The sequence below is a fragment of the Calonectris borealis genome, chromosome 1 (genome assembly GCF_964195595.1).
Source record: "Calonectris borealis chromosome 1, bCalBor7.hap1.2, whole genome shotgun sequence".
NCBI classification, from domain to species: domain Eukaryota; kingdom Metazoa; phylum Chordata; class Aves; order Procellariiformes; family Procellariidae; genus Calonectris; species Calonectris borealis.
Genome location: NC_134312.1, coordinates 204,853,449 through 204,878,315, shown reverse-complemented (window position 1 = coordinate 204,878,315; position 24,867 = coordinate 204,853,449). Strand labels below are relative to the sequence as shown.

The window sequence follows — 24,867 nt, the reverse complement described above, 5'->3', positions numbered from 1 at the left end:
TCTGCTTATATACATCTATTACTTTCTGCCACAAGTTCAACTCAGCTTGACAATTGCTGGTTATAATAATGTGTTATGTACTGGAAAACATAAAAACGTAAACTCTGGGCTTTGTTTTCTTATATCTTTTAGGTGAACTGAGCCTAGACTATTTGTCTCTTATTTTATGAATTTATACTCAGTTATTTGTTTTGTAACTCATATTGGTAGTCCCTGTTTTGTTTTGGGTTTTTTTTGTTAACTTCAGGATATGTAAGGTCCTTTTTATTGTAGTTTTATATATTAGGTATTTATTGTTGTATTGAAGTGCTTAGGAGTCCTGGAGATGGCTAATAGCTACTGTCTGCTCTATGGTAGGCACAGTACAAATCCAGGAGAAAAAAAAAAAAGATATAAATCCCAACAGCTTACAATATATGTGTAGGACATAAGACAGGTATCCTTACAGACAGATGGGTGCAAATTTACAAGTAAATAATGTGTTAGTATTTTTAAGCTAATAGGCTGTAGTTCCAACATAACTGCTGCTTTTATGAACATTGTAGGAAAGGAGAGTTTTAGTGGTGTCATGAAAGAAGTAGAAATGTGAGCAGCTACAAAGACAATGGCAGGAAGGTATTACTTTCAAATGTAGTAAGAATGTTACAGAGGCTGTCACTCTTATCCTTTTAGAGGAGAACTGACATCTTTATAAGGAATGGAAAATCAGAGGCAAGGAGAAAAAAGGTCATAATGAGCCTCAAAAATAGAGGTACAGATCTTGTCTGTGGTAAAGAAAGGGAAGGAGACACAGTAAAAGCAAAAGATGCTTATTCCATATAATTTAGTTACATAAATACAAGCTTAACCCCATACTTAGGTATTTTTTGAATCAAACTGTCTAGTATCAAATAGTCTCAAATATTTTATTGTAATTGCTATTGTGCAAATTATATTATAATCAAGACTAAAAGAAATAAGAAACCTAAAGGAATAAAATCTGTGTAAATTTGAAAACTAAAGGTATTCTTTTTTTAACAGAGTGCTAGTGAGCAGAAAACAGAAATGGAAAAAATAAAACACCGGATAGCAGAAGAGGCTGCAGAAATAGAAGAAAGAAAAAGAAAAATTGAAGATGAACTAAAAGAGGTTCAGGTAAGAGCTGATAAGGAAAAGTAGTCTTTATTTGACTTACTCAAGTCCTGCCATGTAGAATGGTTCTGCAAAATTTATCCCTGCATTTCTTAAATTTCGCTTTAAATTATATTGATATTAAAACATTTATGCATTAGAAAACAGTATTCTATTTGCCAGATTTAGATTGTCATTTTGGCATTTGTGTTCTATTAAATCTTAATTACAGAACGAATTTTCAGGCCAAATCATAAAATCATAGAATCATTAAGGTTGGAAAAGACCTCTAAGATCATTGAGTCCAACCGTCAACCCAACACCACCATGCCCACTAAACCATGTCCCCAAGCACCTCATCTACACGTCTTTTAAATATTTCCAGGGATGGTGACTCAACCACTTCCCTGGGCAGCCTGTTCCAAGGCCTGACCACTCTTTCAGTAAAGAAATTTTTCCTAATGTCCAGTCTAAACCTCCCTTGGCGCAACTTGAGGCCATTTCCTCTCGTCCTATTGCTAGTTACTTGAGAGAAGAGACCAACCCCCACCTTGCTACAACCTCCTTTCAGGTAGTTGTAGAGCACGATGAGGTCTCCCCTCAACCTCCTTTTCTCCAGACTAAACAGTCCCAGTTCCCTCAGCCACTCTTCATAAGACTTGTGCTCCAGGCCCTTCACCAGCTTTGTTGCCCTTCTCTGGACACGCTCCAGCACCTCCATGTCCTTCTTGTAGTGAGGGGCCCAGAACTGAACACAGTATTCGAGGTGCGGCCTCACCAGTGCCGAGTACAGGGGCACGATCACCTCCCTACTCCTGCTGGCCACACTATTTCTGATAAAGGCCAGGATGCTGTTGGCCTTCTTGGCCACCTGGGCACACTGCCGGCTCATGTTCAGCCGGCTGTCAACCAGCACCCCCAGGTCCTTTTCCTCCGGGCAGCTTTCCAGCCACTCCTCCCCAAGCCTGTAGCATTGCCTGGGGTTTTTGTGACCCAAGTGCAGGACCCGGCACTTGGTCTTGTTGAACCTCATACAGTTGGCCTCGGCCCATTGATCCAGCCTGTCCAGATCCCTCTGCAGACCCTTCCTACCCTCGAGCAGACCAATGCTCCTGCCCAACTTGGTGTCTTCTGCAAACTTCCTGAGGGAGCACTCAATCCCCTCGTCCAGATCATTGATAAAGATATTGAACAGGACCGGCCCCAAAACTGAGCCCTGGGGAACACCGCTCGTGACCGGCCACCAACTGGATTTAACTCCTTTCACCACAACTCTCTGGGCTCAGCCATCCAGCCAGCTTTTTACCCAGCGAAGTGTGTACCTGTCTAAGCCAAATCTTACCTCCAGTTGCTATTTCTATGCTGCCATGATCTACAGCTGGGTTCTGCAGATTTTATGGAATGTTTTTCAATTACTAATATCTTATATAGACCAACTACATTACTCCGCCTTGGTCAAGCTGGTAATATCATAGGGCTTGGTACTATTAGCTGAGTAGAAAAGTTTAATAATAGATAATTTCCAGTTATTACTAAACTCTAAAAATTATATATCCTAATGGCACTTCAGCAAACTGCTTGTTCAAGAGACCTTGCCGCCATTAAGCATCAGGTTTTTTGCATGGTATGTGTGTTCACTCATTCTTTTAGTCTATTTTTCATCCCATCCATTTTAAAATTGTATTGAAGAATAAGGGGAAAGTACAGCAACTTAATTTTTTTCCTTTTAAATATCATAGGTGCCAAGGAATCATATCCTATTGAAAGTGACATAAAACTACAGGATTAGGGTAAATCCCTTTCTGTGGTGTTTGATAAATATCAAGGATGTGCGAGGTGTGCACAGTCTTTAATGATAATTTTTAACTTTCTTCTATTTTCTTACAATTTCATTGCTTTGTTGGTAAGGGCAAAGGCTGTCTGGATTTGTTTAGCTTCTGAAAAAAGAAAGCTTTTGTGACCTGTCCTTCCACGTATCTTTACAAAGATATTCTCAGGCATGCCTATAAACAGTAATTAGCATTATTATTAAAACATACGTGTATCACAATGAACTTTTAAGCAATGAAAGAGCAAACAAACATGATTGATACTAGTATCTATATAATGTTTATGAATTAAGGTACTGAATGAAAAGTTAGGGAATGTCAGGATAATCATATGCTGTTTTATATGGAAATATATTTATTATAACAATAAACACAGAAATTTTTTAATAACTTATGCACATGAATATGCATCAATAGCAGTTGGTTAGGTAATAAAGCATGTAAAAAACCCAAGAAATGGTATGAAAACTGAAATGGCAAATGTTCAGTTTCTTGTATCCTCATCTCTTTTTTTTAACTTGTTTTTATGTTTTAAGCCTCTGGTTAATGAAGCTAAATTAGCAGTTGGAAATATAAAGCCAGAGTCTTTGTCAGAAATCCGGTCACTACGGATGCCCCCTGACATAATCAGAGACATACTAGAAGGCGTTTTACGGCTGATGGGGATTTTTGATACATCATGGGTGAGCATGAAGAGGTGAGGATTTAATTTAATCTTTAAACTTAAACAGTAATTCACAATATGAAATACTTTCTATTATATTCAGGAATAAGGTGTGTGCAGAATTCTTTGGTTTCATAGGGAAATAACATTTGTTATCTTTAACATTTGTTTCTTCTTTACTTAGTTATTTATTTCTTTTTACAGTTTCTTGGCCAAAAGAGGCGTGAGGGAGGATATAGCAACCTTTGATGCCCGTAATATTCCAAAAGAAATACGAGAGAGTGTTGAAGAACTTCTGTCTAAAAACAGAACATCTTTTGATCCAAAGGTAATTCCTGACTGCATTACATAAAATGAAAAAAGACAAAAAGGAAAAAAAGAAAAAAAGACATGATTGTCTGGCCAACATAATTTTTAGAATGAACTTAAATTAGAGAAAAAGTGATGAATTCTGCTTACAGAATTTGTCAGTATAAAGAGATAAAAGTGTGGCAGAGATTACTCTGTTGCGTACTGCCTCTACCAGTGAGAATTTTGTTGGTGACTAAGGAGTGTTGGGATGAGAAGTCACTACGGCGTCAAGTCCTCAGAGATTTTTGTCACTGGTTTAAATTAGAACTCAGATCAAGGAATTGTAGCTGGCTGCTTATAGCCTCCTTGTAGCAGTAAGAGTCTTAACAGTACACTTAATTAAAAAAGGGACTAATGATGATTAAATGTACAGGTGATCTTTGAGAATTGATTTGGCAGTGGCTATAAAAAGGAATTCTTAAATACTAGTTCCTTATTTTTAAAAGGAAAGTTGTAGTTTCCTGAGGAGGAACACACTGATAAATTACACATTAATTTAAAACTTCTTAACTTCAGTGTAGCTTCATAGTTGTAAAGATACCCTTTTTTTTTTTTTTACACAGATTGATGGCCTACAATACAATCTCTTAGTAACAATTTAAAAGATTAGTTCAGTAGAGGAGCTGGCTAATTGGCATATTTAAGTTGATAACTCATAAATCTGTTGCAGTTATTTATCCTGTATTTATCTCATCTACATCATACTTCAAGGACTTCCTTGTAACTGTCACTGATTTTTTTCAGAATGCTAAACGAGCCAGTGCTGCAGCTGCTCCATTAGCGGCTTGGGTAAATGCCAATGTCCAGTATTCCCATGTTCTAGAACGAATTCAGCCTTTGGAAAAAGAAAAGGCTGGCTTGGAAGCGTAAGTTAGACACTGTTACAAAATAAATGTTCTTAATTCCAATGGTGGTGGGTGAAACTAAAGCTGCCAAGGAGGAATTGAAGTTTATTGAAAACAAAAGATATAAGAAACCGTACCTCATCCACAGGTAATAAAATGTTCATGCTGAGACAGAAAAAGTAAGCGTGCAGTATTTTGTTTTACCTGGAAGCTATGCCTTGGATATTTTTTGGCCAATCACAAGTTACCTGTCTCAGCTGAAATGTGTCAGGGAGAAATGAACATCACAAATATGCTTAAAATGTATTCTGTCAGTGAAACCCACGCTATTTTATGAGAGATGTAGTTCCTCTTTTTTCATGTACCAAGCATAATCGGTTTCTCCTTAAGATCAGAAAGATAGGACATAGTCTTATGACCGTCCATAATCTGAGGAATCTATACTGATTGTTTTGCCAGGTCTTAAAATTCTGTATTGGAAGAATTTGTCTGATCTTTAAGAATACATTTAAATGAGGTGTTTGGTTTCCATTTTTTAAGCTATGTGATGAGAAGTAGTCAAAACTTTTACATGTAAAAACAGATTTTTGTTAATATAAATCACAAGAAAGAACTGTCTCTGAACCTTCTCTATGTAAATGACTTTCCTGTTACATTTGCTCTTTTTTTTTTCCTTTTGATCCATAACCTTAAAATAAATGCTACATTTTTGTAGTAATCTCAAGAAAACTGAAGACAGAAAACAGAAGTTAGAAGATCTTCTCAACTCTGTTGGTCAAAAAGTATCAGAACTGAAAGATAAGTAAGTTGAGTTTGTTTATTTCAAGATATAAATAAAAACATTGATGATTTTATGGTATGAATAATGAAATTTATCTAACCAAATGTAACTCCCAGCTCTGCAAGATGTTTATATCAGAAGTAGTGACAATTAGGCTATCTATACACTCAGTGGAGGTAAATAAATACTGTTAGAATACAGTTCATCTCATCAAGCAGATGAAATGCCCCTTAAAAGTACTTGCTTCTCACTACTGACTGTGTTGGAAGCCTTCAGTGTAGACATTGTAGATGTCAAAAATAAGCAGTATGTTTCTCACCTTTTAAATCTAAGAGGTCTTTAATGTCTCCTTAGGACTTTGGAAACATTCCTATACACGACATCTACTGATCACAGCTTGAATAAAGGCAGTTCTATTTCTTTTAGGATGGCCTAGTTTTCTGACAGTTAGCTAGTTAGCTATCTCCTTTTTTCTTAGCATCTCATCAAGTGCGTGATTCACAGTGGCATAAAAATTGCTGTGGTGAACCTTTATACTTTCTCCAAATTCAGTTTAATCCAAGTTTTTTAGTTCAATGTTTCTATTATGTAGTTAGTATGGGAGATCCTTTACAACCTGACGTATGTGCATATTATTAAAAGTCATGTTTTGTAGTCTGCAAAGAAAAAATAATTGGAGAATTCTTCTTGTCATTCAGCTAGATAGTGATGTCTTAGATTAACTATATACTATATACTATATATTATAGTTAAATATATTAATTTTAAAAGGTGGATTATTAAATGCATTAATTATTTTAATTAAATATTAATTAAGGTATTTAGATGTTAAACATTACGAAATAATACCTAAACCTTGCCTATTGTTTGGGGCATGTTCTTATTTTGTAGTAGTTTGCAAAATAGAGTACTGTGCATTGAACTGGGGTCATCAGTGTGAATTAGCAATATTTTCCTTTAAAGAGACTAAATTTACCAAAAAGTTACAAATGTATAGTGTGGCGTTGAGCCTGCTATTGTCCTGACTAGGTGCAGAACAAAACTTAACACAATCACTAAAATCAAGTCAGGCTGTTTAAGTAGAAGAAGGAATGATTTTCAGACATTATAGTCTATATTGCAACTGTATTTTTAGATCTCTCCTGTGCATCTATCTAAATTTTGCTCGTTAAAAGTGTAACAAGCTCATCTGCCAATTAGAAGCAGAAGGTATAAAAAAGAATTATAGTTGTGTTCTTGATGAACAATAAGGGAGGAATTCTTGACAAATTCAGCCAATTAAACTGCCTTGAAAATAATTGTCCATAAGTTTAGTAGTTCATGATAGCAATTACAAGCAGTAGTTTTTTTCCAGGTTCCAGAGTAGAACAACAGAAGCAGCAAAACTTGAAGCAGAACTAAGTAAAGCTCAGAAAACATTGAAAGCTGCAGAGGTACTGATAAATCAACTTGATAGGGAGCACAAAAGATGGAGCACCCAGGTTAGTGAAAATTTTCATAAATACATTTTATAGCTGATAATTTGAAAATACAATTTTTGTACTGTTTGGAGAATGTTATTGCCATTCTACATGTCTCCTAAATGTACATTTATTTGATTTCTCATTAGAAATAAAACCTTTTCTTCCTTCTGAAACTTCCTTTTACTTCACTGTACAAGTTACCTTACCTATATCACATAGCTACAGAATGTGTAAAAAAAAAAACCCCAGTATTTAACATAGAATGTAAAACGTTCTTTGATGTTTTTCAGTCACAATAATAATGTAATGGCTGAACATGTCAGCAGTTGGACCCTCCAAGTTGAGATACAATCAAAAGGGACAGATTTTGGGAAAGCATTAAACAATCACAATACGTCTTAAAACGTATCTCCTTTATGGCATCGATGTTGGAAATGCAACTGTAGACCTACTCAAAATGTTGATTTGCTTTTGAAGTCTTCACTTATGTGTTCGAAACTTTCCTGCTTCTAAAGTAGGGAAAATAAGCATCTCTTATTTGCTCAACTTTTCAGTCTGAAACAAAAGGGAAAATTTCAAGATATATACAAGCTGAAAATAGCTGTCACCTCCAGAAAGCGATACCAAGCTTTCTTGGGTATCTTAAAATGGAAAAAATGTTCCTGCTGAGAGACATGGTCCTGACACTGAAAAAAGCCTAAACAATTAATTAGACTAAATGCCTGTATTTTGAAAAACCAAAGTTATGGTTAGTTGAATCCTTCTTGTAGGTTGACCAGTATAATGGAAAGAAATGGAAGATTTTCCTCTGAAAGTAGCTTTACAGCTATTCCATCTGCCATAGTAAGGATTGGGTATATTTGAACCCCAGAGTTTAAATGCTTCTAAAAATGATTCCACACAGTTTTTCACTCTGGTACATCACTCCTGTCTTTAGAAAGTTCAGACTATCTGTTAATGGTAACTGTAGACCAAACTGGCAGATATATTAGTCAGGAGCTCATCCCATACTGAGGATGGTGAAAAAGCAGTATTCATCTCCCTTTAAAGTAAGGAGGAAGTAATAAAAAGTTGCTTTTTTTGTTTGTGTATCAACTTTTTTTTTTAATGTCAGTTTGATTAAAGTAAAAAAGTGGCAGTATTTTCAAACCAATTATGGCAGTCATATTATTTTGATACACTGTATTTTTCTCCAAAATACTGGAACATTTCAAAGCAGAGGTGATGTAGTGCAGATGAATTATTTGAAGATATGTGATAAATGTATTCTATCATGTAAGTCTGCAGTGAATCACATTTTTAAGTATAATAGATACATATAGTATTTAATATCTGTATGCATATTGTAAGTGGTACTCATTGGCTGACTGTGACTGTGACTAGGGTCACATATTTCTTATTTTTCTTACTATAATACTGTTTACCCAGTTGCTTGTAAGTGACAACATGAACTGTTCATCAAATTCATAGATTTTTAGTAGCTAAATTCTCAGAAACATCTGTCCATGCTCTAGCCCAGAGCTAAAAAGAACTTTTCCCATACTTTCCTGTATGTGTTACTGTGGGTTAGCTAGGTATAGATACCTGAAATGCAAGAAGAGAGACTATCTCAACTGTATTCTCAGTGGCAGGCAAATTTAATTCCAACTTTTTAATAACTGATGAGAAATATTAACATAGTTTTTTGTTTGCAATACACCTGTACATTCTGTACTTTTTTTTTTTTGAAGGTGTCACAGATAACAGATGAACTGGCTACGTTGCCTAAAAGAGCTCAATTAGCAGCTGCGTTTATTACTTATCTTTCTGCTGCTCCTGAGGATCAGAGGAAAACCAGCTTAGATGAATGGACCAAATCAGCGGGCCTTGAAAGTAATTTTGTGTGTGTGTATGTGTGTGTCTGTTTGTGTCTCTGTGTGTGTGTAAGTAATTAAGCTTGATTGAGGAAGTGAGAAATGTCAGTTCTAGTGAACAGTCTCAATTGTCTTGGTGTTCCCAAATGAAAAGTGACAACATTTTCTTATTCAATAAATACTTATATATACCAACAGACTATTTCTTAGGATTATTTGATTAATTATTAAGATAATAAATACTTATAAATTCTTAACATTTAGCTCCATAGTCCTTGCTTAAAAAGAAAAGTTTACATGAATGAATGTATTCACATTAATTGTTGTAAATTTGCCAATGCATTCTGAATGCTTCTACTTTTTCAGTAGTTATTTTTATCTATGTGTGTTAGATAAATGGTGTGTTAGTAACACCATTAAATATTTTTTATAACATCAGCTAGTTAATAGTAATAAGTTCAAGCAATAAAATAATAAATTTAAGGGAAATCTACAGACTTGCACTGTGTTAGACAGAGTCTCCACTGTATATAGAGTGGTAAATGCCTAAAAATTATGCAGACTATAAATACTAGCACAAGCTTACACTCTTTCATTTATCAGAGTTCGATTTACGGCGGTTCCTGTGTACAGAAAGTGAGGAGTTAGTTTGGAAAAGTGAAGGTTTACCTTCAGATGACCTTTCAATAGAAAATGCTCTTGTCATCTTGCAGGTAAATTGGGTTTTTTGTCTTGTCTTGGAAGTATTTCAATTTCTACAAATTTCAGTAACATGGCATCTTTCTGGAATTTTGAACTATTTCATTTGTGTTATTTCATTAGCACGACAGAACACACACAGAGAAACAAATACTTATGTAACTCTCGGTATTCTGTAGCAAAAGCAAAAGACCAGTTAAAATACGTGTTTTTCTTTTTTGCTTTTACAATTTTCTTCCAGATATCGAACAGACAAAACCTGGTATCAGTCTATTCACGCTTAAAGTGTGAATAATCATTAACACCAATACAATCAATGGAACATTATGTCATATGTGTGTTCACTTTGACATATAATTTCTAATACTTTTTTCTCAGAAAAAGGAAAAGGCTGTATGCAGATACCTTTCAAAACATCTAGATTTTAAACCCTCAGATTTCATCAGATTAGCTCTGTGATATAGGATACAAAATGCTATTCACTTAAGGCCAGTAGCTAATAATAGTTGAGAAAAGAATAATACTAAACTTATAATAATGATTCAGTTTTATCATAGAGTTATATGTAGATATATAATATATAATAAATATACATATGCAATTGCACAATTATGTACATAATATTGTAGTTATAATGTAGTCATTTATTAGCTCTGCTAGAAAGTAAAGATTTTTTTTTAAAAAAAAGAGAAATAAAATAAAAGACCTAAAATTCCTTCTACTGTTGTTTATTGTCATTTTGTTATTAGGCTGTTATTGTTTCTTTAAACAGTTTGTTAATGAAAAAGATTTTAAAATGACTATACCGTTAGTTTGGGGAAATAAAAAAGGACTCCATTCAATTTTATTCTTAAACAAAATAGATTTCAGTAAAAATATATATATAAATTTTTTTTTTTTCCCCTAGAGTAAAGTTTGCCCATTTTTGATAGACCCTTCTTTCCGGGCTACTGAATGGTTGAAGACACATTTGAAGGAATCACGTTTGGAAGTTATTAACCAACAGGTGCAGTATTTACTCTTGGTCTTACAATTCTGTTCTGCTTGAGCTTGTTCTATTCCAGACTTTAGAGAGCCGTTTTAAAGGGGTGTGATAGCAGTCACCAAAAATGGGTTTATATTCCATGAAGTATATAATTTCTCACAGAGTTCTAGGTTACAATGATTCTTACATGGTACTGAAAATTTGTTTACTCAAGGAGGAGATCAGAGTATTTAAAATTGGAGGGTCAACATCTGGTATTACTTCTACAAGTTTGCCTCTTTGTGCTGCCCTCTCGAAGAATATCAGTATTTCCTGCTGAGGGGGGAGATAGTAAAAGATTTGTAAGCAGCGAGGTCTTTTGTATTCTTGGTTGCAATTCACTGGATTTCAGGAGTATGTATACACTTCTTCCCTATGATTTTTGTGTTGTTTTATCTACATTGGAAATAGTAGGTTGGATTTCAGTTTGAGATTAAGGTACCTAAGATTAATTGTCTACACATCACTGTTTGCATGGGTGGCAAGGCTTGGGTCAGTTGCACACACATAGGCAGGCCTCTAGTGCCATTCAAAAGTCTCTTATTGAACCCCACCTGGCCTCAAGATATTGCTTCAACAAAGTGTAGGTCTTCCACAGATCCCTGCCAGCTCTGTGCTGGCCTCTTAGATACTCTCTGGTGGTACTAGATACATATCTTTGGGTAATTGAATGTTTCCCTTGCTAGCTGATTGGCTTGATTACCTTTTAGGCTCTGTTGTATGCATTGTCTAGGATGTCCATTGACTGTTATGGAATCTTAAACACCATGTGCATGTTTAGACACCTACATGCAAAAGACTGCATTTAGATACCTTAATATCAATGTGAATCCTGTCCTTAGATCTTGATTCAGTTTTGAGACATAGTGTTAACTAGCCAGGACTTCCAGGTGCGACTGATAGATGGATGACAGACAAGACCTATGGTAGACCTGCTCTATTCTGGTGCAGCACTTGGAGGGCAAGGCATGTTAAATAGGTTGCCTGTATGTCAGGAGCTGAATAGCTCAAACTTATTTAAATTAAACACTTGTGGCTAAACCCTGAAAGATATGATGCTTGCAGTAGAATTTTTCAGCTATACTACTGATTTTTAGATTTAGACTCCTGGTATAATGCCTTCCTGATCATTCTGAAGTGTTAATATTTCAAAAAACCATGAATCAAAGGAATTTATTTTTATTTGCCCAGGACACCAACTTCCTAACCACTCTTGAGCTGGCAGTGAGATTTGGGAAAACACTTATTATACAGGAAATGGATGGAGTGGAGCCTGTACTTTACCCATTGCTAAGAAAAGATCTTGTTGCTCAAGGTAAATGACCAAGATCTTTAAAATGCTTCCTCAAAGCTTTTGTAGGTTAGATCTATATATATATCATATAAAACTCGATTTTTCTGAAAATATGAGTATTATGTAGTTTTTTCCTCTTTAACATTAACCTGCTGCTAACGCTTCAGTGCATGAAATACGTTGGAGATATGTCCTTGTTTAGTAAGTGGAAAAATATTGAAAAGTATTTAAAGATTTTTTGACTGGAATTAGAATAAAGTGTTTTTATCAACCATTTAAATTTTAAGTTAATTTCTAGTGATAATTTCAAACACATAGTTTTACTTAGGAACTTGAGCCTTAATAAGACCAGAAATTACACAACTGGTTGTGCAGTTAGAAATCAGAGTTCTAGAATGTTGGTGTTGCTGTTTCTCTTTCATTTGTCTGAAAATAAAGAAGGCACACAGGTCTGTCCCTGATGTGACTTTGGAAATGGGGGGGGGGTCATAGATATCAGCAAAATGGTGGAATTTGGTGAAAGGAGTCTTGCTAACTGACGCAATGAAAGGAAAAAAAAAAGTTTACATTTTACAATATCTCTGCTTTGGAGAGATAAGGTACTCTATATAACTCTCTATATAACTGCTTTGGGTTTAGTTGCTTTAAAAGACCGCTATGAAAAATTGTGTTTAAAGTTTAGCAAAGATAAATAGTAATGATGTAAGTATCTCAGCATGAATTATGTTGGATTATGTTGCATATTTTGAAATGATATCAAAAGAACAGAGTGGATTAAAAAAACCCAACAATGTATGTTTTAAATACTTTTAAAATTATTGTTATTAAAGTATATTTACATAATTGTTAGTAATTATATTTCTGCCTCAAGTGTTAATTCCTCAGCATGTACCACAGCATGTGCATGTAATTTACAGTATGAACTTCAGGCATTGAAAATAACTCGACTCCTTTTTGCTGTCATTTCATCTAATATTAAGATCTAATAGTGAGTGAGGTAGCAGTAATTCTGGAAATGCAAATACATGGTAAAAATAAATGCAAGTGCTGTAGAGTTTTTAGATACATTTATCTCCTATATCGGAAAGGTCTGTTTAGTAAAAAGAAAATGTTAGTTTAAATCATTCTTCCATTATAGATGTGCTCGCTTGTTTATCCTTGGTAAAAGTTGAGAGCACCACCAAAGTGGTGACTTCAGGGATCTGTAGGAGGTTAGGTAGAACATCTTTACAACTTTTTTTCACTAGCTTCTGCTGAACTTTGGAAAGCAGAGATACGCTATTACAGGCATCTTAACTGATTTTACTCAAGGAATCAAATTAAGAGATGAATAGGTCTGCAGAACTGTGGAGAAATCAGATTAGATTAAAATATACTAGTTTATTCAGGGAAATTGCTTATAACACTCAGGCATTCTCTTTTGCATGTTAATAAGCTATGTTAATGCTAGGTCTGTGCAAGTCCAAACTAGGGAGCTGTTTTTTGAAAAGGGAGAATGGGTCACTGTCTGAGTCTTTTCAGTCACTTCACAAGCAAGCACGCACTCTTTCTCTTTGTCAAAATGTGGAGGTGGAGGCCTGTCTGCATTATTTTGCTTGTGATGACTGTACAACTTTTCATTACTTGGAATGAAACGTTAAGAAAAATGTGAATATATATACTGCAATAAATTTGTCCTTGTACAGCTTCCATTTTCTGTTTGATGTTTTTACAGCATAGGCCTAAAATTTATTCTGATCCTTGGCACAGAAGCAAAATTGATACGTGATTTTCATCTCTACCAGTGTTTTAGCAAGAGATTTATACTTAGAGCATTTCTGATCTGCTCCTAGTGCTAAAAATAGAGAAGAACCTAACTATGCCACCTCAGAAATTTCCCTGGAAAGGAAGTTTTCACTTTGGAACTTTTCATCTTGTAATTCTGTTCTTCCTTCTTTTTTAGTATCAGGAGGCAAAATCTTATTCTAGTCGTTTGAGTCTTGATTGTTTGAGTCTATTCTTTTCTGACCCCGTTAGAATGGAAACCTGTGGTGGAAGGAGGATGGTGCGAGGCCATACATATAGTTTCATTCTATGACAGGCATAGTGAGAAATGTTAAAATATTAGGAGTATAAACAGAGATTGAAACAATGACAGCAGAAATTTAATAAATTAATTTTCTTTCATACTGTGATTAAATTAAATGTATTTATAATAAGACAAATTTATGGGATGTTTCTTAATGGAATATTTGTCTTTCAATCTAATGACTAGATATTCCAGCATCTTTAGTTTCATAGACTTTCTCTATAACAATTATCATAGAAAGTAATATTTTAATACAATTATGGTTGTACGGCAACATCAACCTTCATATAACAGACCCAGAGATGAAATCTAATTGTTTTGGACCACATTCAGAAAATGCTGAACCATCTTAGTTAGCCAATATGTAATTATGGCTAGTGTGTTTTGATAGAGTGGTATGCCTACGTGGAAATGTAAATGAATATGTTTAAATTATGACAGGATTCTTACACAAAATGGTGATTCTCCAGCGCATCTTCTGTCGTGCTTTGTATCCTATTCATTGAATCATAGAATCATTAAGGTTGGAAAAGACCTCTAAGATCATCGAGTCCAACCATCAACCCAAGACCACCATGACCATTAAACCATGTCCCTAAGCACCTCATCTACACGTCTTTTAAATACTTCCAGGGATGGTGACTCAACCACTTCCCTGGGCAGCCTGTTCCAAGGCCTGACCACTCTTTCAGTAAAGAAATTTTTCCTAATGTCCAATCTAAACCTCTCTTGGCACAACTTGAGGCCATTTCCTCTCGTCCTATCGCTAGTTACTTGGGAGAAGAGACCAACACCCACCTTGCTACAGCCTCCTTTCAGGTAGTTGTAGAGCGCGATGAGGTCTCCCCTCAGCCTCCTCTTCTCCAGACTAAACAACCCCAGTTCCCTCAGCCGCTCCTCCTAAGACTTGTGCTCCAGGCCCTTCACCAGCTTTGTTGCCCTTCTCTGGGCATGCTCCAGCACCTCCATGTCCTTCTTGGAGTGAGGGGCCCAAAACTGAACACAGTATTCGAGGTGCGGCCTCACCAGTGCCGAGTACAGGGGCACAATCACATCCCTACTCCTGCTGGCCACGCTATTTCTGATACAGGCCAGGATGCTGTTGGCCTTCTTGGCCACCTGGGCACACTGCCAGCACCCCAGGTCCTTTTCCTCCGGGCAGCTTTCCAGCCACTCTTCCCCAAGCCTGTAGCGTTGCCTGGGGTTGTTGTGGCCGAAGTGCAGGACCCGGCACGTGGCCTTGTTAAACCTCATGCAATTGGCCTCAGCCCATCGATCCAGCCTGTCCAGGTCCCTCTGCAGAGCCTTCCTACCCTCGAGCAGACCAATGCTCCTGCCCAACTTGGTGTCTTCTGCAAACTTCCTGAGGGAGCACTCAATCCCCTCATCCAGATCATTGATAAAGATATTGACAAGACCGGCCCCAAAACTGAGCCCTGGGGAACACCGCTCATGACCGGCCGCAAATTGTTTAAAGATTTCAAAGATTCATTAGTATTATTTTTACTTCAAGTGTATTTAGGACAAGAGGAAATGGCCTCAAGTTGCACCAAGGGAGGTTTAGATTGAACATTAGGAGAAATTTCTTTACTGAAAGAGTGGTCAGGCCTTGGAACAGGCTGCCCAGGGAAGTGGTGGAGTCACCATCCCTGGAAGTATTTAAAAGACGTGTAGATGAGGCCCTTAGGGACATGGTTTAGTGGGCATGGTGTGTTGGGTTGATGGTTGGACACGATGATCTTAGAGGTCTTTTCCAACCTGTATGATTCTATGATTCTATGATTTTTTGCCATTTATGCTTTTTGGACTGGGTAAGGATAATTAAACGACCCTGGTGTATTAAATATTATCACAATGTAACTTTCTTACACTAGTGCTATGTTATTGCATTTTTTTGTCTAACAGTGCAGGATAGCTTATGTTCCTTAAATTTTTTAAATTTATTTTTCTTTCTAAACAATTTATAAATAAATTTTATAAAATATATTTGCATCTATTGGTCATAAAGTATTACATAAATACTATTATTTTCAGATAATTCTAGAATGTTCCAATCAGAGCGAGTATAACATCTGTTTATTATTTACAGGACCCCGTTACGCTATACAAATAGGTGAAAAAATGGTAGATTATAATGAAGAATTCTGTCTTTTTCTATCGACGAGGAACCCCAATCCCTTCATTCCACCTGATGCTTCTTCTATTGTTACAGAAGTAAACTTTACCACAACTAGAAGTGGCTTAAGAGGACAGGTAGGCATTTAGAATAAAAACAATATATGTGTAGCGGACATTCATAACTATATCCAGCTTCTGGAAGAAGCCTTATGGTGGAGTTTGCATTAATGGTCACAAAGATATTTTCTGGCACACAAATATAAATGGTAAAATCGATGCTGAAACTAAATTTAAATTTTAAAATCTTGGTTTTATGCACTTTGGAACCAAGTAGTGAGTCCAATAGAGAAAATGGAAACTGTCTCATTGACTTCAGTTGCAACAGATTAATTGCTAAGCTTCTGTTTTTTGTTCAAGATGCATTTATGGTACATGGAAACATTTTTGTTGTTGCTCTCCAGTGTCCTAGTTAGAAAGTAATGCTAGCATCAGGATACTTTGTGTACAGGGAAAATATAATGAAACCAAAAAGCTGTATATTTTACTTCCCCCAAAACGCTAGTAGCTTTTGAGTTTTTTTCTATAACATTTAGGTAGCAAAATGTAGCATACAGATGGAAAAGAGAAAAAAAAGGGAAGAGATAAATTAAGGGAAGAAAAAACCCTCTTTATTTGGTATGAAACAAGTTTTTCCAAACTAACAAGAGGTTTAGACTGGGATGTAAATAAGATGTTGATTAAATTATGATAAATAATTTTCAAAACTATGAGTTTTTTAAAAAGCCACGTTTTTAAGCTTGTGAATCATGTCAAATGATATTTTCTCAAGTTGAGAAATGATTCTGTGTTGTGAAAGGAAGATATAATTCAGAATGTGAAGCATGGATAACCGTATGGATTTCCTCCCTCCACTGGAGATAAGGAATCGACATCATACAATATAACCAAGTGAATTGACCCCCTCCTTAAGTGGAAATGCAGATAAAAAAGCTTTGTTTTTTGTTTTCTCTCTTTGTTGGCAGGAGAGGGGTTTGACTTTTGGTGGACTTGCTGGAAAGAAATTCGCTGCCATTCTTTCCAGTTTGTGCTTTCTATCACCTACTTCTTTTTATATCTGATAACAGTATATACCCTAATGAAGACTGCCAATCATTTAAACGCAGGTGTGATTCATATTGAGGTGCAAAGGTTTAGGTCTCAGTATAAAAGGGTGTGAATCAGTGTCCTTAATGAAGTGATCCAGTGCCTTTTGAGATATTCTTGAGTGTCTCACCTGGCTTGCATCTGCTGTTACACACAAGGGCATGGTTCACAGTAGTTCCTGGGTTATACTTGCCACTGCAGAATATCCTGGATGTCTACATAGATTTAAAGCCGTTGCATATCTGGTGCAACTGAATAAACCCTCAGAAGTCTACTTTCAAAAATATGGACTATATACTGCTATGTAGTTAATGAGTATATATTATGCTATATAATTAATGAATATATATTATGAAATATTAGAGTGGTTTTTATCCTGTTGAATAATCTCCTTTCTTTTTAGCTTTTGGCTTTAACAATTCAGCACGAAAAGCCTGATTTGGAAGAGCAGAAGACAAAACTGTTACAACAAGAAGAAGATAAGAAGATACAGTTAGCTAAGCTTGAGGAATCTCTTTTGGAGGTAAAATAAATTTACCTCTTTTTTATCTGTTAGATCAATAAGATAGTGTTCATATTGTTACGTGTTTGAATGAAGATGGTGAAAGTATTGGAATAATGAGCCCTCAGAATTTTTGATTTGAGAAAATAAAAGCATTATTTGCCTGGGGCTCCTGGGAAAGTAAAATAGATAAAATATGTACATCTGTCATGAAACCGTAGTATCTCAATACATTAAGCATTGTCAAAATTAAATGTATGAATTGTTGGGCTAGGTATAGGCTGGTTTAGATTAAGAAATTTCATTAACTTTAATGCATTAAAAAAGAGAAAACTTTGTTAAAAATTATACTATTTCTTTTTAAAATTAGGAGTTTTTTAAAAAGCCACATTTTTAAGCTTGTGAATCATGTCAAATAATACTTTCTCAAGTTGAGAAATGATTCTGTGTTGTGAAAGGAAAAAAACCTGAAAGAAAAATTCCCAGCAGAAAATAGAAAGATTTGTTGAGACAGACATTTAAAACTTTAAACCTCCACAATTGTTTCTTATTGGCAATGAACTGCAATGTTCTTTATAGTTAACATTTTCCTTTCTCGTATTTAAAACTAATATTCTCAATTTTCAGTCTACCTTTTTATTTCAATGAAAGTAATTGAAACAGTTGCTCAGAAAGAGTTGCACACCTCTGTAAGAAAAGCTAACTTCCGAGGAAGAGGACTGTTTTCTTTTTTGTTTGCATCTTGCCATGGATTTCACAGAAACTGTACTTCATGCCCATAGGAGTGGATCCTCAAATCCTCCTTCCTTCTAATATGTCATAGATGCAGGGAAATTGACCTGCTGCCTCAAAACCCTCAGTCTGTAGCTGAGTCTGTGCAGTATCCAGCACAATAGGCTTGAGCATAAGCTAATTGTTTTTACAGATTCCTCAAGAAGTAATAAACTGAACTTTATTAGACTGGCCATTAATAGCTGAATTTTAGAATTTTGCACATAATTATCTAATGTGATTTGAATTTCCACATTTACTGTCCTTATTAAACTCCCTATTAAGTCTCAAATACCAAGCTCAAACCTTTTTTAAAACTGTGATGGGGCAGATTTCTCTTACAGGCAGAGGGAAACTTGTTCTCTAGAAAAATTCCATATTCAAAGTTGATCATTCTTTAGTGTCTTAATGTCTACCAGAAGCTGAGAGTTCAGAGATGCAACAAAAAAATGTCCACTTTTTAGAACAGACTTTTTGTGTGATCTTGGAACTCCACAATCTTTCACATTTGTCCAATCTGAATTGTCAAGTGCAAAATTTCAAGTAATAATGCCTAAGATATCTGCAACAACAAGTGGCCAAATATTAACACTGAATTGGTTTCAACTTTGGCATTCTTGTTACCACTGAAATCAGAATACACTTTGACCCTGAGGAAAGATACCTAAAGCTCAGTGGAGACAGGTGCTACATGAACTCTGTCAACAAGGAACTCAGTGCTGGAGGTGATCTAGCTAAATTCAAGTTAATCCTAAAGCAACATTAGCATTCCATCTGAAGTACTGTACTGGTTTTCTTCCGACAGCCTTGGAGTAAAGACAGACATGCTGTTGTTACCTCATAGCTCACACTATGATTCCTCATAGCAAAATTGGACTCTTTGAAAAAACAGATGATCTTGTCCTAAACTCTTTTCAACTAACGAACTAAGTGCATTCTACTATTCTAACTAGTGAATCTCTTCTTCCACATATCCTGAAATGCTGTCCTACAGGTAGTTGTTCAGAACTGACTTAACTGACAAGAAGCCAGTTTTGTGTTGTTGTCTGACTAAAAAGTTGTATTGAAGTGTATTTGCTGAAGATTACTAAAAAACCTTAAATAATAGTCAATCATTCAAGCTTTTCCCACTTCTTATTAGAAGTGAAATTGTTTGCACAGCAGAACTCGGGGGAAATGTGGGGTAATCTGAAGGATTTTGAAGGGATCTCTGATTACAAAACTGAAATTGTTGCAATTGTGAATATTCATCTCAGTTGGAAATAAGGACTAAATTGTGTAGGGATATTGGCATGTTTTTGAAGGAAATTGTATTTATGAATGACTGGGTACAGGAAGTCATTACAAGTAGCCAATTTCAGGTTAAACTGGTAGTTGAGTAGAAGAAAAAATAGCCTAATTTGTATTTATCTTGGGATATTAGTGCGTAAGACTGATCATAGAAATCATTCTCAAAAGCTTACTGACGGCTTAAGTTTCAGAACGTGGCAATCTGAATTTTTGGAGTTTGTTCCTGGGTTTTATTTTCCATGCTTCTTTAAAACACATTTCAGGTTTTGGAGTAACCACCTGCTTTCCAGTACTCTTGATGCATTCGATGATTCAGAAATACGTATAGGTCAGAAAGAAGGACAGCTTCCAAAATGGTTACTTTACAGTTTTTTTTTTAACGTAACATAGATAACTTTTTTTTTTTACAGACACTTGCAACATCACAAGGCAATATACTAGAAAATAAGGATCTGATTGAATCTTTGAATCAGACTAAAGCAAGTAGTGCACTCATCCAAGAATCACTTGCTGAATCTTGCAGACTTCAGAGTTTCCTTGATAAGGTAGAAGACTATTCTAATCTTTTATTGCTGTTTTTTTCCTGCTAAAAATAGTCATCTTCTATATAGAGAGGATATATACATCTACAGGAGTATAAGATCAGTAACATACTAAATTAATTTTTTGGAGTAAAAGATATTTAGGATATGCAAGTACAGAAAGTATTTTTAGTAATTAAATTAATTTGTTTTACACATGGTGAATAGCTACACAATTTAAAGTCCGCCAATTTGAATTAAAGGAATTTTCACCAAGGACTTATTGGCAAGTAATGGGTTTTGACTTTATTTTTGCAATCTGCTATTGCAAACAGTATGGCTCATATGGATGTTCTTACTTAACATATCTCTTGCTATTGCAGAAATTTAGATAATTGGTGATGCTATTCATCTGGCATGCTGTTTTTGTAACACACTACAGAGTTTTCCTCTGTGTTCTTATTTGTTTAGTTTAAAGTTTTCTATTGAATTCTGGGATGTGTTCTGTGGTGGGAGGAGGCCTACATGCCCTAGGGTTTAATTTCCAAAATGTTCTTCATAATTTAAAGAATTTTTTGCTAAAAATGCTTTCTTCCAATTTTGAAATCTAAAGACAGTGTTGAAGTCTTGAGTGCATGTCCTTCAATTTGAAGAATCGGAAAGGATTCAGTTTTCTAAAGTAGTGGGAGTCATCCAAATGTTTTTTCGGTGGGATGAATAAATGTTTATGCAATAACCGGTAGATGGCAGCAATACACTGTTTTTTTATATATGTATTGTTTTTTTATCCACAGGAGAGGAACGCCTATCTCCCTTTAGCTGAGAGTGCTAGCAAGATGTACTTCATTATCTCTGACTTGTCCAAAATTAATAATATGTACCGTTTTAGTTTGGCGGCTTTCCTGCGACTTTTCCAAAGGGCTCTGCAAAGCAAGCAGGTATTTTCTCTTTTCCTGAAGCTGTGAATGCTGCAGAAGAATCAATCTGCTTTGATCCTTAGAATTTGTTAGTTGCTCTGGACATTTTTAGAAAATAATTTGTAATAACTGATGATGCAATGTATAATAAGTAGTGATGTTGAACTGTTGTGCTTTAGATATTCAGAATACATGCACATGGAATTTTTAATGATCTTACATGACATATAAATCATAAAATTGCTTTGCCATCTGAAAACAAAGTAACTCTTATTTGTAATTTCAGGCTTGCTCTTTGTCTAGAGTGAATTAGGAAAAACAAGGTTGATTATAACTTTCCTGAAAGCTTTATTTAAATAAATTAATGATCTAATCTGCAAATAACGCTAATTCTTTCAACAAGGAGTAGAATAAGAAAAGATCTATATTTCTACATGGTTCAGTTACCTGAAAGAAGATGAAAACTTTATCTACTTTTGTACAGTTTGTAAGCATGCATGCTGCGTGTCTTGTTGAAAATGTAATTTTTACTTTTCTGTATTCTAATGGCAGTATATTCTTTTTATTGAAGCACAGAATTATGGATTTATCCCATGTCACCTCACTCTTTAGATCTAAAAACCCATACTGAGTAACGATGCATTTTCCTTTTATTCAGCACCTCCAAAATTAATCTTTTTTCTCTTTGTTTCCACTTTAAAAAAGCATTCACCAGCCTTTCATCATGTCACTTTTGGATTCCCCTTTATTCTGGCATCTGTGCTTACAACTTTCTTTCTGCTCCAATCATTACCAGGAATATGGTTCTGACTATACGAACTTGCCTTCTTTAAAGTTCTTTACCTGTTACATTTTTTCACAAGATGAGCTTCTAACTTCTTGTTCTTACTCTCACACTCTTTCATAATTTCTTTTCTTCCTGCCTATTATGTTAACATATTTAAAGCTCAACTTCTGGTTTTGCCTTCTTTGCTTTCTTCCTTTTTTTCTTCTCTTCTATCCAATTCTTCATTTTTCCCAAGTTATCTTTTAGACATGGGAAAGGTATTAGTCAAATCAGCTTGTGAATCCAAATTGCCCTCCTTTACAAACTCATCTCTTCAAATTCCAGCATGGTAGAAAGGAAGTTGTTTCTGATAAATCTGTACCTGTTACCTCCTCCACCTTTCCCCGCCCCCCTTCTTTCTTCTTTTATCCTGTCTATCTTTCAGTTTTCTCCTCCTGTTATAATCAGTCTCTTAGTCTGTAAGCTCTGAAGGACTTGGTATATTTACTATATTCTACAATGTTTACTTCAGTTGGGCCAAATCTGGCTGGAAGTTTAGTAACTACACTTAACGTCAACATACCTGTTTAATAACATTAAATATAGTAATCCAATACATAAGCAATTTTTTACCAAGTGAAAACTATGAGATGTCAAGGATATTAATGTTAGGACAAGAAACAGTTATCTCATTCTCTATGTATTTACCTTATATATAATGTTGTATAATCTTCAAGGCCAAAATATTAATTTCTTAATGCTTCAGCATGACCTTCTCATTTTATCATCTACTCATTGATAGCTGCAGCTGAGTTCAATAATAAGTTTTTAGAACTAGTAAGTGTCACATAGAGTCCAGATTATTTGTGTTATTCTGGTGAAATTTACAGGAGACATAAAAAGATTTTTACTTCCACATGAATTTTTGAAATCCAGACTTTCTTTTTAGGATCCAAGTAATACTGAGGAAAGAATCAAGTCGCTTATTGGCTCATTGAAACATACAGTGTATGAATATGTTTGTCGTTGTTTGTTTAAGGTAAGATTGTATTTTTTCTGGCTTTTATACAGTGCACTGGGTTTGAAAGTATTCTTTCAGCAACCAACACTTGATCTACTTCAAATAAGCAGTATTGTGTCAGTACCTATGTAATACATGCAAACAATTACACTTGCAATATTTGATATGCAAAATGAGGACTAAAAATTAGGATTATGACAGAATAAAGATTGCTTATGCACATTCTCCACAGAGCAGTTTTCTAATGGACAAAACTATTCTCAGTCTAGTCCTATTTCTGCTTTACCTCTGGCCCCTCATCTCTGCCTCATTCTGGCTCATAGCCAGTCCCAGGCTTCGCAGTCTTCTGAGCACTCTTATTCTGTTCGCTCTTCTTAAGTATGAGTGTTTAACCTAGCTGTCATGATTTTGTGTGATTATTTGTTTTTTTTTTTTTTAAAAAAAAAGGAAACCAAAACCCATTGTAGTATTCTCTTTTCTCTTTTTACTTCCTGCCCCAAATCTCTACCTGCTAGCTTGTTTGTTTCTGTCTGTTCCCCTGTTCCTCCATATTAGGTTCTTAATGTATTTCTTGTTTGCTCTGTATTTGAATCAGGTGACTTTTCTTTTCTTGCTTTCTTGGTGAAAACCGAGAATAGATATGCCGTTCACTTTCAATTTCAATTTTTACTTTCACATGGAACAGTCATAACAGGAGGTGTTTGTCTCACAGTACCAGGCTGAAGAATGCATAGTAGGTCTGCATAGATGTAGAAATAGTAGTAGAAATCGTGCAAGTCTGGAGTTTGATCACTGAGAATGGAGAGATCATCTAAAATTTTACACCACCTCTCCCCCCCGCACCCCAATCTAGCAACACTGTATTGAGGATGCAGAGGTAGCAGTTATTTCTAAGGATTTTGGTTTATCAAAGTCCAAGTGGATTCTCATGAAGTACTCTCATAATAATTTAATGTCTGTGTTTGAAGTCATAAGTCTGTGAAGCCTTCCAATAAGTCATCACATCTTTTGAATATTGAGAAGCAGCTATTTTTATATATCAGAAAAGATGAAAGATTTCAAAAGCGAGGCGCAGATAGGAGATTTCTGGTAGGAAAGATTTTCACTGTGAGTGATCAGACTAGAGTTTAGAAAATATTGAAAGTGTAAGTGTAACCGTGCAGCTTCAGACTAATGGTCCATCCAGCATATAGTATCATGTTCTGATAGTGGATAGAACAAATAGGCTCCTCATGCCATCAGCAATCCACTGCTAATTCTGCCTTTTATCCATGCTAATTTTTAAAGACTGCTGTGGCACTGAGGCTTTACTAGTGTCTTCATAAATGGTATAGCTGATACAAGTTAAAAAGATTAAAAGACGTGTAGATGTGGCACTTAGGGACGTGGTTTAGTGGGACTTGGCAGTGTTAGGTTTACGGTTGGACTGGATGATCTTAAAGGTCTTTTCCAACCTAAATGATTCTATGATAAGTTTATACCTTTTAAAGTGTTTTAGAATTGGGAAGGATGGTTTTGTTTGTCTGTTTGCGGTTAATATTTATGTTTGTGTGTACATAGACTTCATCTAAGCTAGTAAGTGAAGTGGTGCCAAGAAATTTTCCTGAGCACTGGAACTGGCCCACCTGTACTGTTAATTTGTCAAAATAGTTGCTGTCGTAGGCTTGGCCTGGGCCAGTTAGCATTCTTCCAAACAATTCTCGTTCAAGTTTTGGATACTAAATCATCCAGGGACAATTGTAATAAGCAGTTTGGATTTGGATTTGCTTGCAGACCTTGACTGAGAGGATGAAAGAGTTGAATGGTGTGGATTTCAGCCATTCCATGTCATCATGGA

The 24,867-nt window shown here is 35.4% G+C and overlaps 1 protein-coding gene across 1 annotated transcript in view; it reads left to right on the top strand.

The window, feature by feature from the left end:
• The window catches only part of DYNC2H1 (dynein cytoplasmic 2 heavy chain 1), a 184,644-nt gene that overhangs the window by 60,871 nt on the left and 98,906 nt on the right, over nucleotides 1-24,867 (top strand). Inside the window, exons 56-70 of the mRNA XM_075140082.1 lie at nucleotides 1,021-1,134; nucleotides 3,476-3,636; nucleotides 3,808-3,931; nucleotides 4,699-4,820; nucleotides 5,515-5,601; nucleotides 6,935-7,061; nucleotides 8,774-8,915; nucleotides 9,500-9,609; nucleotides 10,503-10,601; nucleotides 11,811-11,934; nucleotides 16,071-16,234; nucleotides 17,646-17,765; nucleotides 20,216-20,350; nucleotides 21,121-21,264; nucleotides 22,959-23,048. Of these exons, the coding sequence (XP_074996183.1) occupies nucleotides 1,021-1,134; nucleotides 3,476-3,636; nucleotides 3,808-3,931; nucleotides 4,699-4,820; nucleotides 5,515-5,601; nucleotides 6,935-7,061; nucleotides 8,774-8,915; nucleotides 9,500-9,609; nucleotides 10,503-10,601; nucleotides 11,811-11,934; nucleotides 16,071-16,234; nucleotides 17,646-17,765; nucleotides 20,216-20,350; nucleotides 21,121-21,264; nucleotides 22,959-23,048 (1,863 nt within the window). The remainder of the gene's footprint in view (nucleotides 1-1,020; nucleotides 1,135-3,475; nucleotides 3,637-3,807; nucleotides 3,932-4,698; nucleotides 4,821-5,514; nucleotides 5,602-6,934; nucleotides 7,062-8,773; nucleotides 8,916-9,499; nucleotides 9,610-10,502; nucleotides 10,602-11,810; nucleotides 11,935-16,070; nucleotides 16,235-17,645; nucleotides 17,766-20,215; nucleotides 20,351-21,120; nucleotides 21,265-22,958; nucleotides 23,049-24,867) is intronic.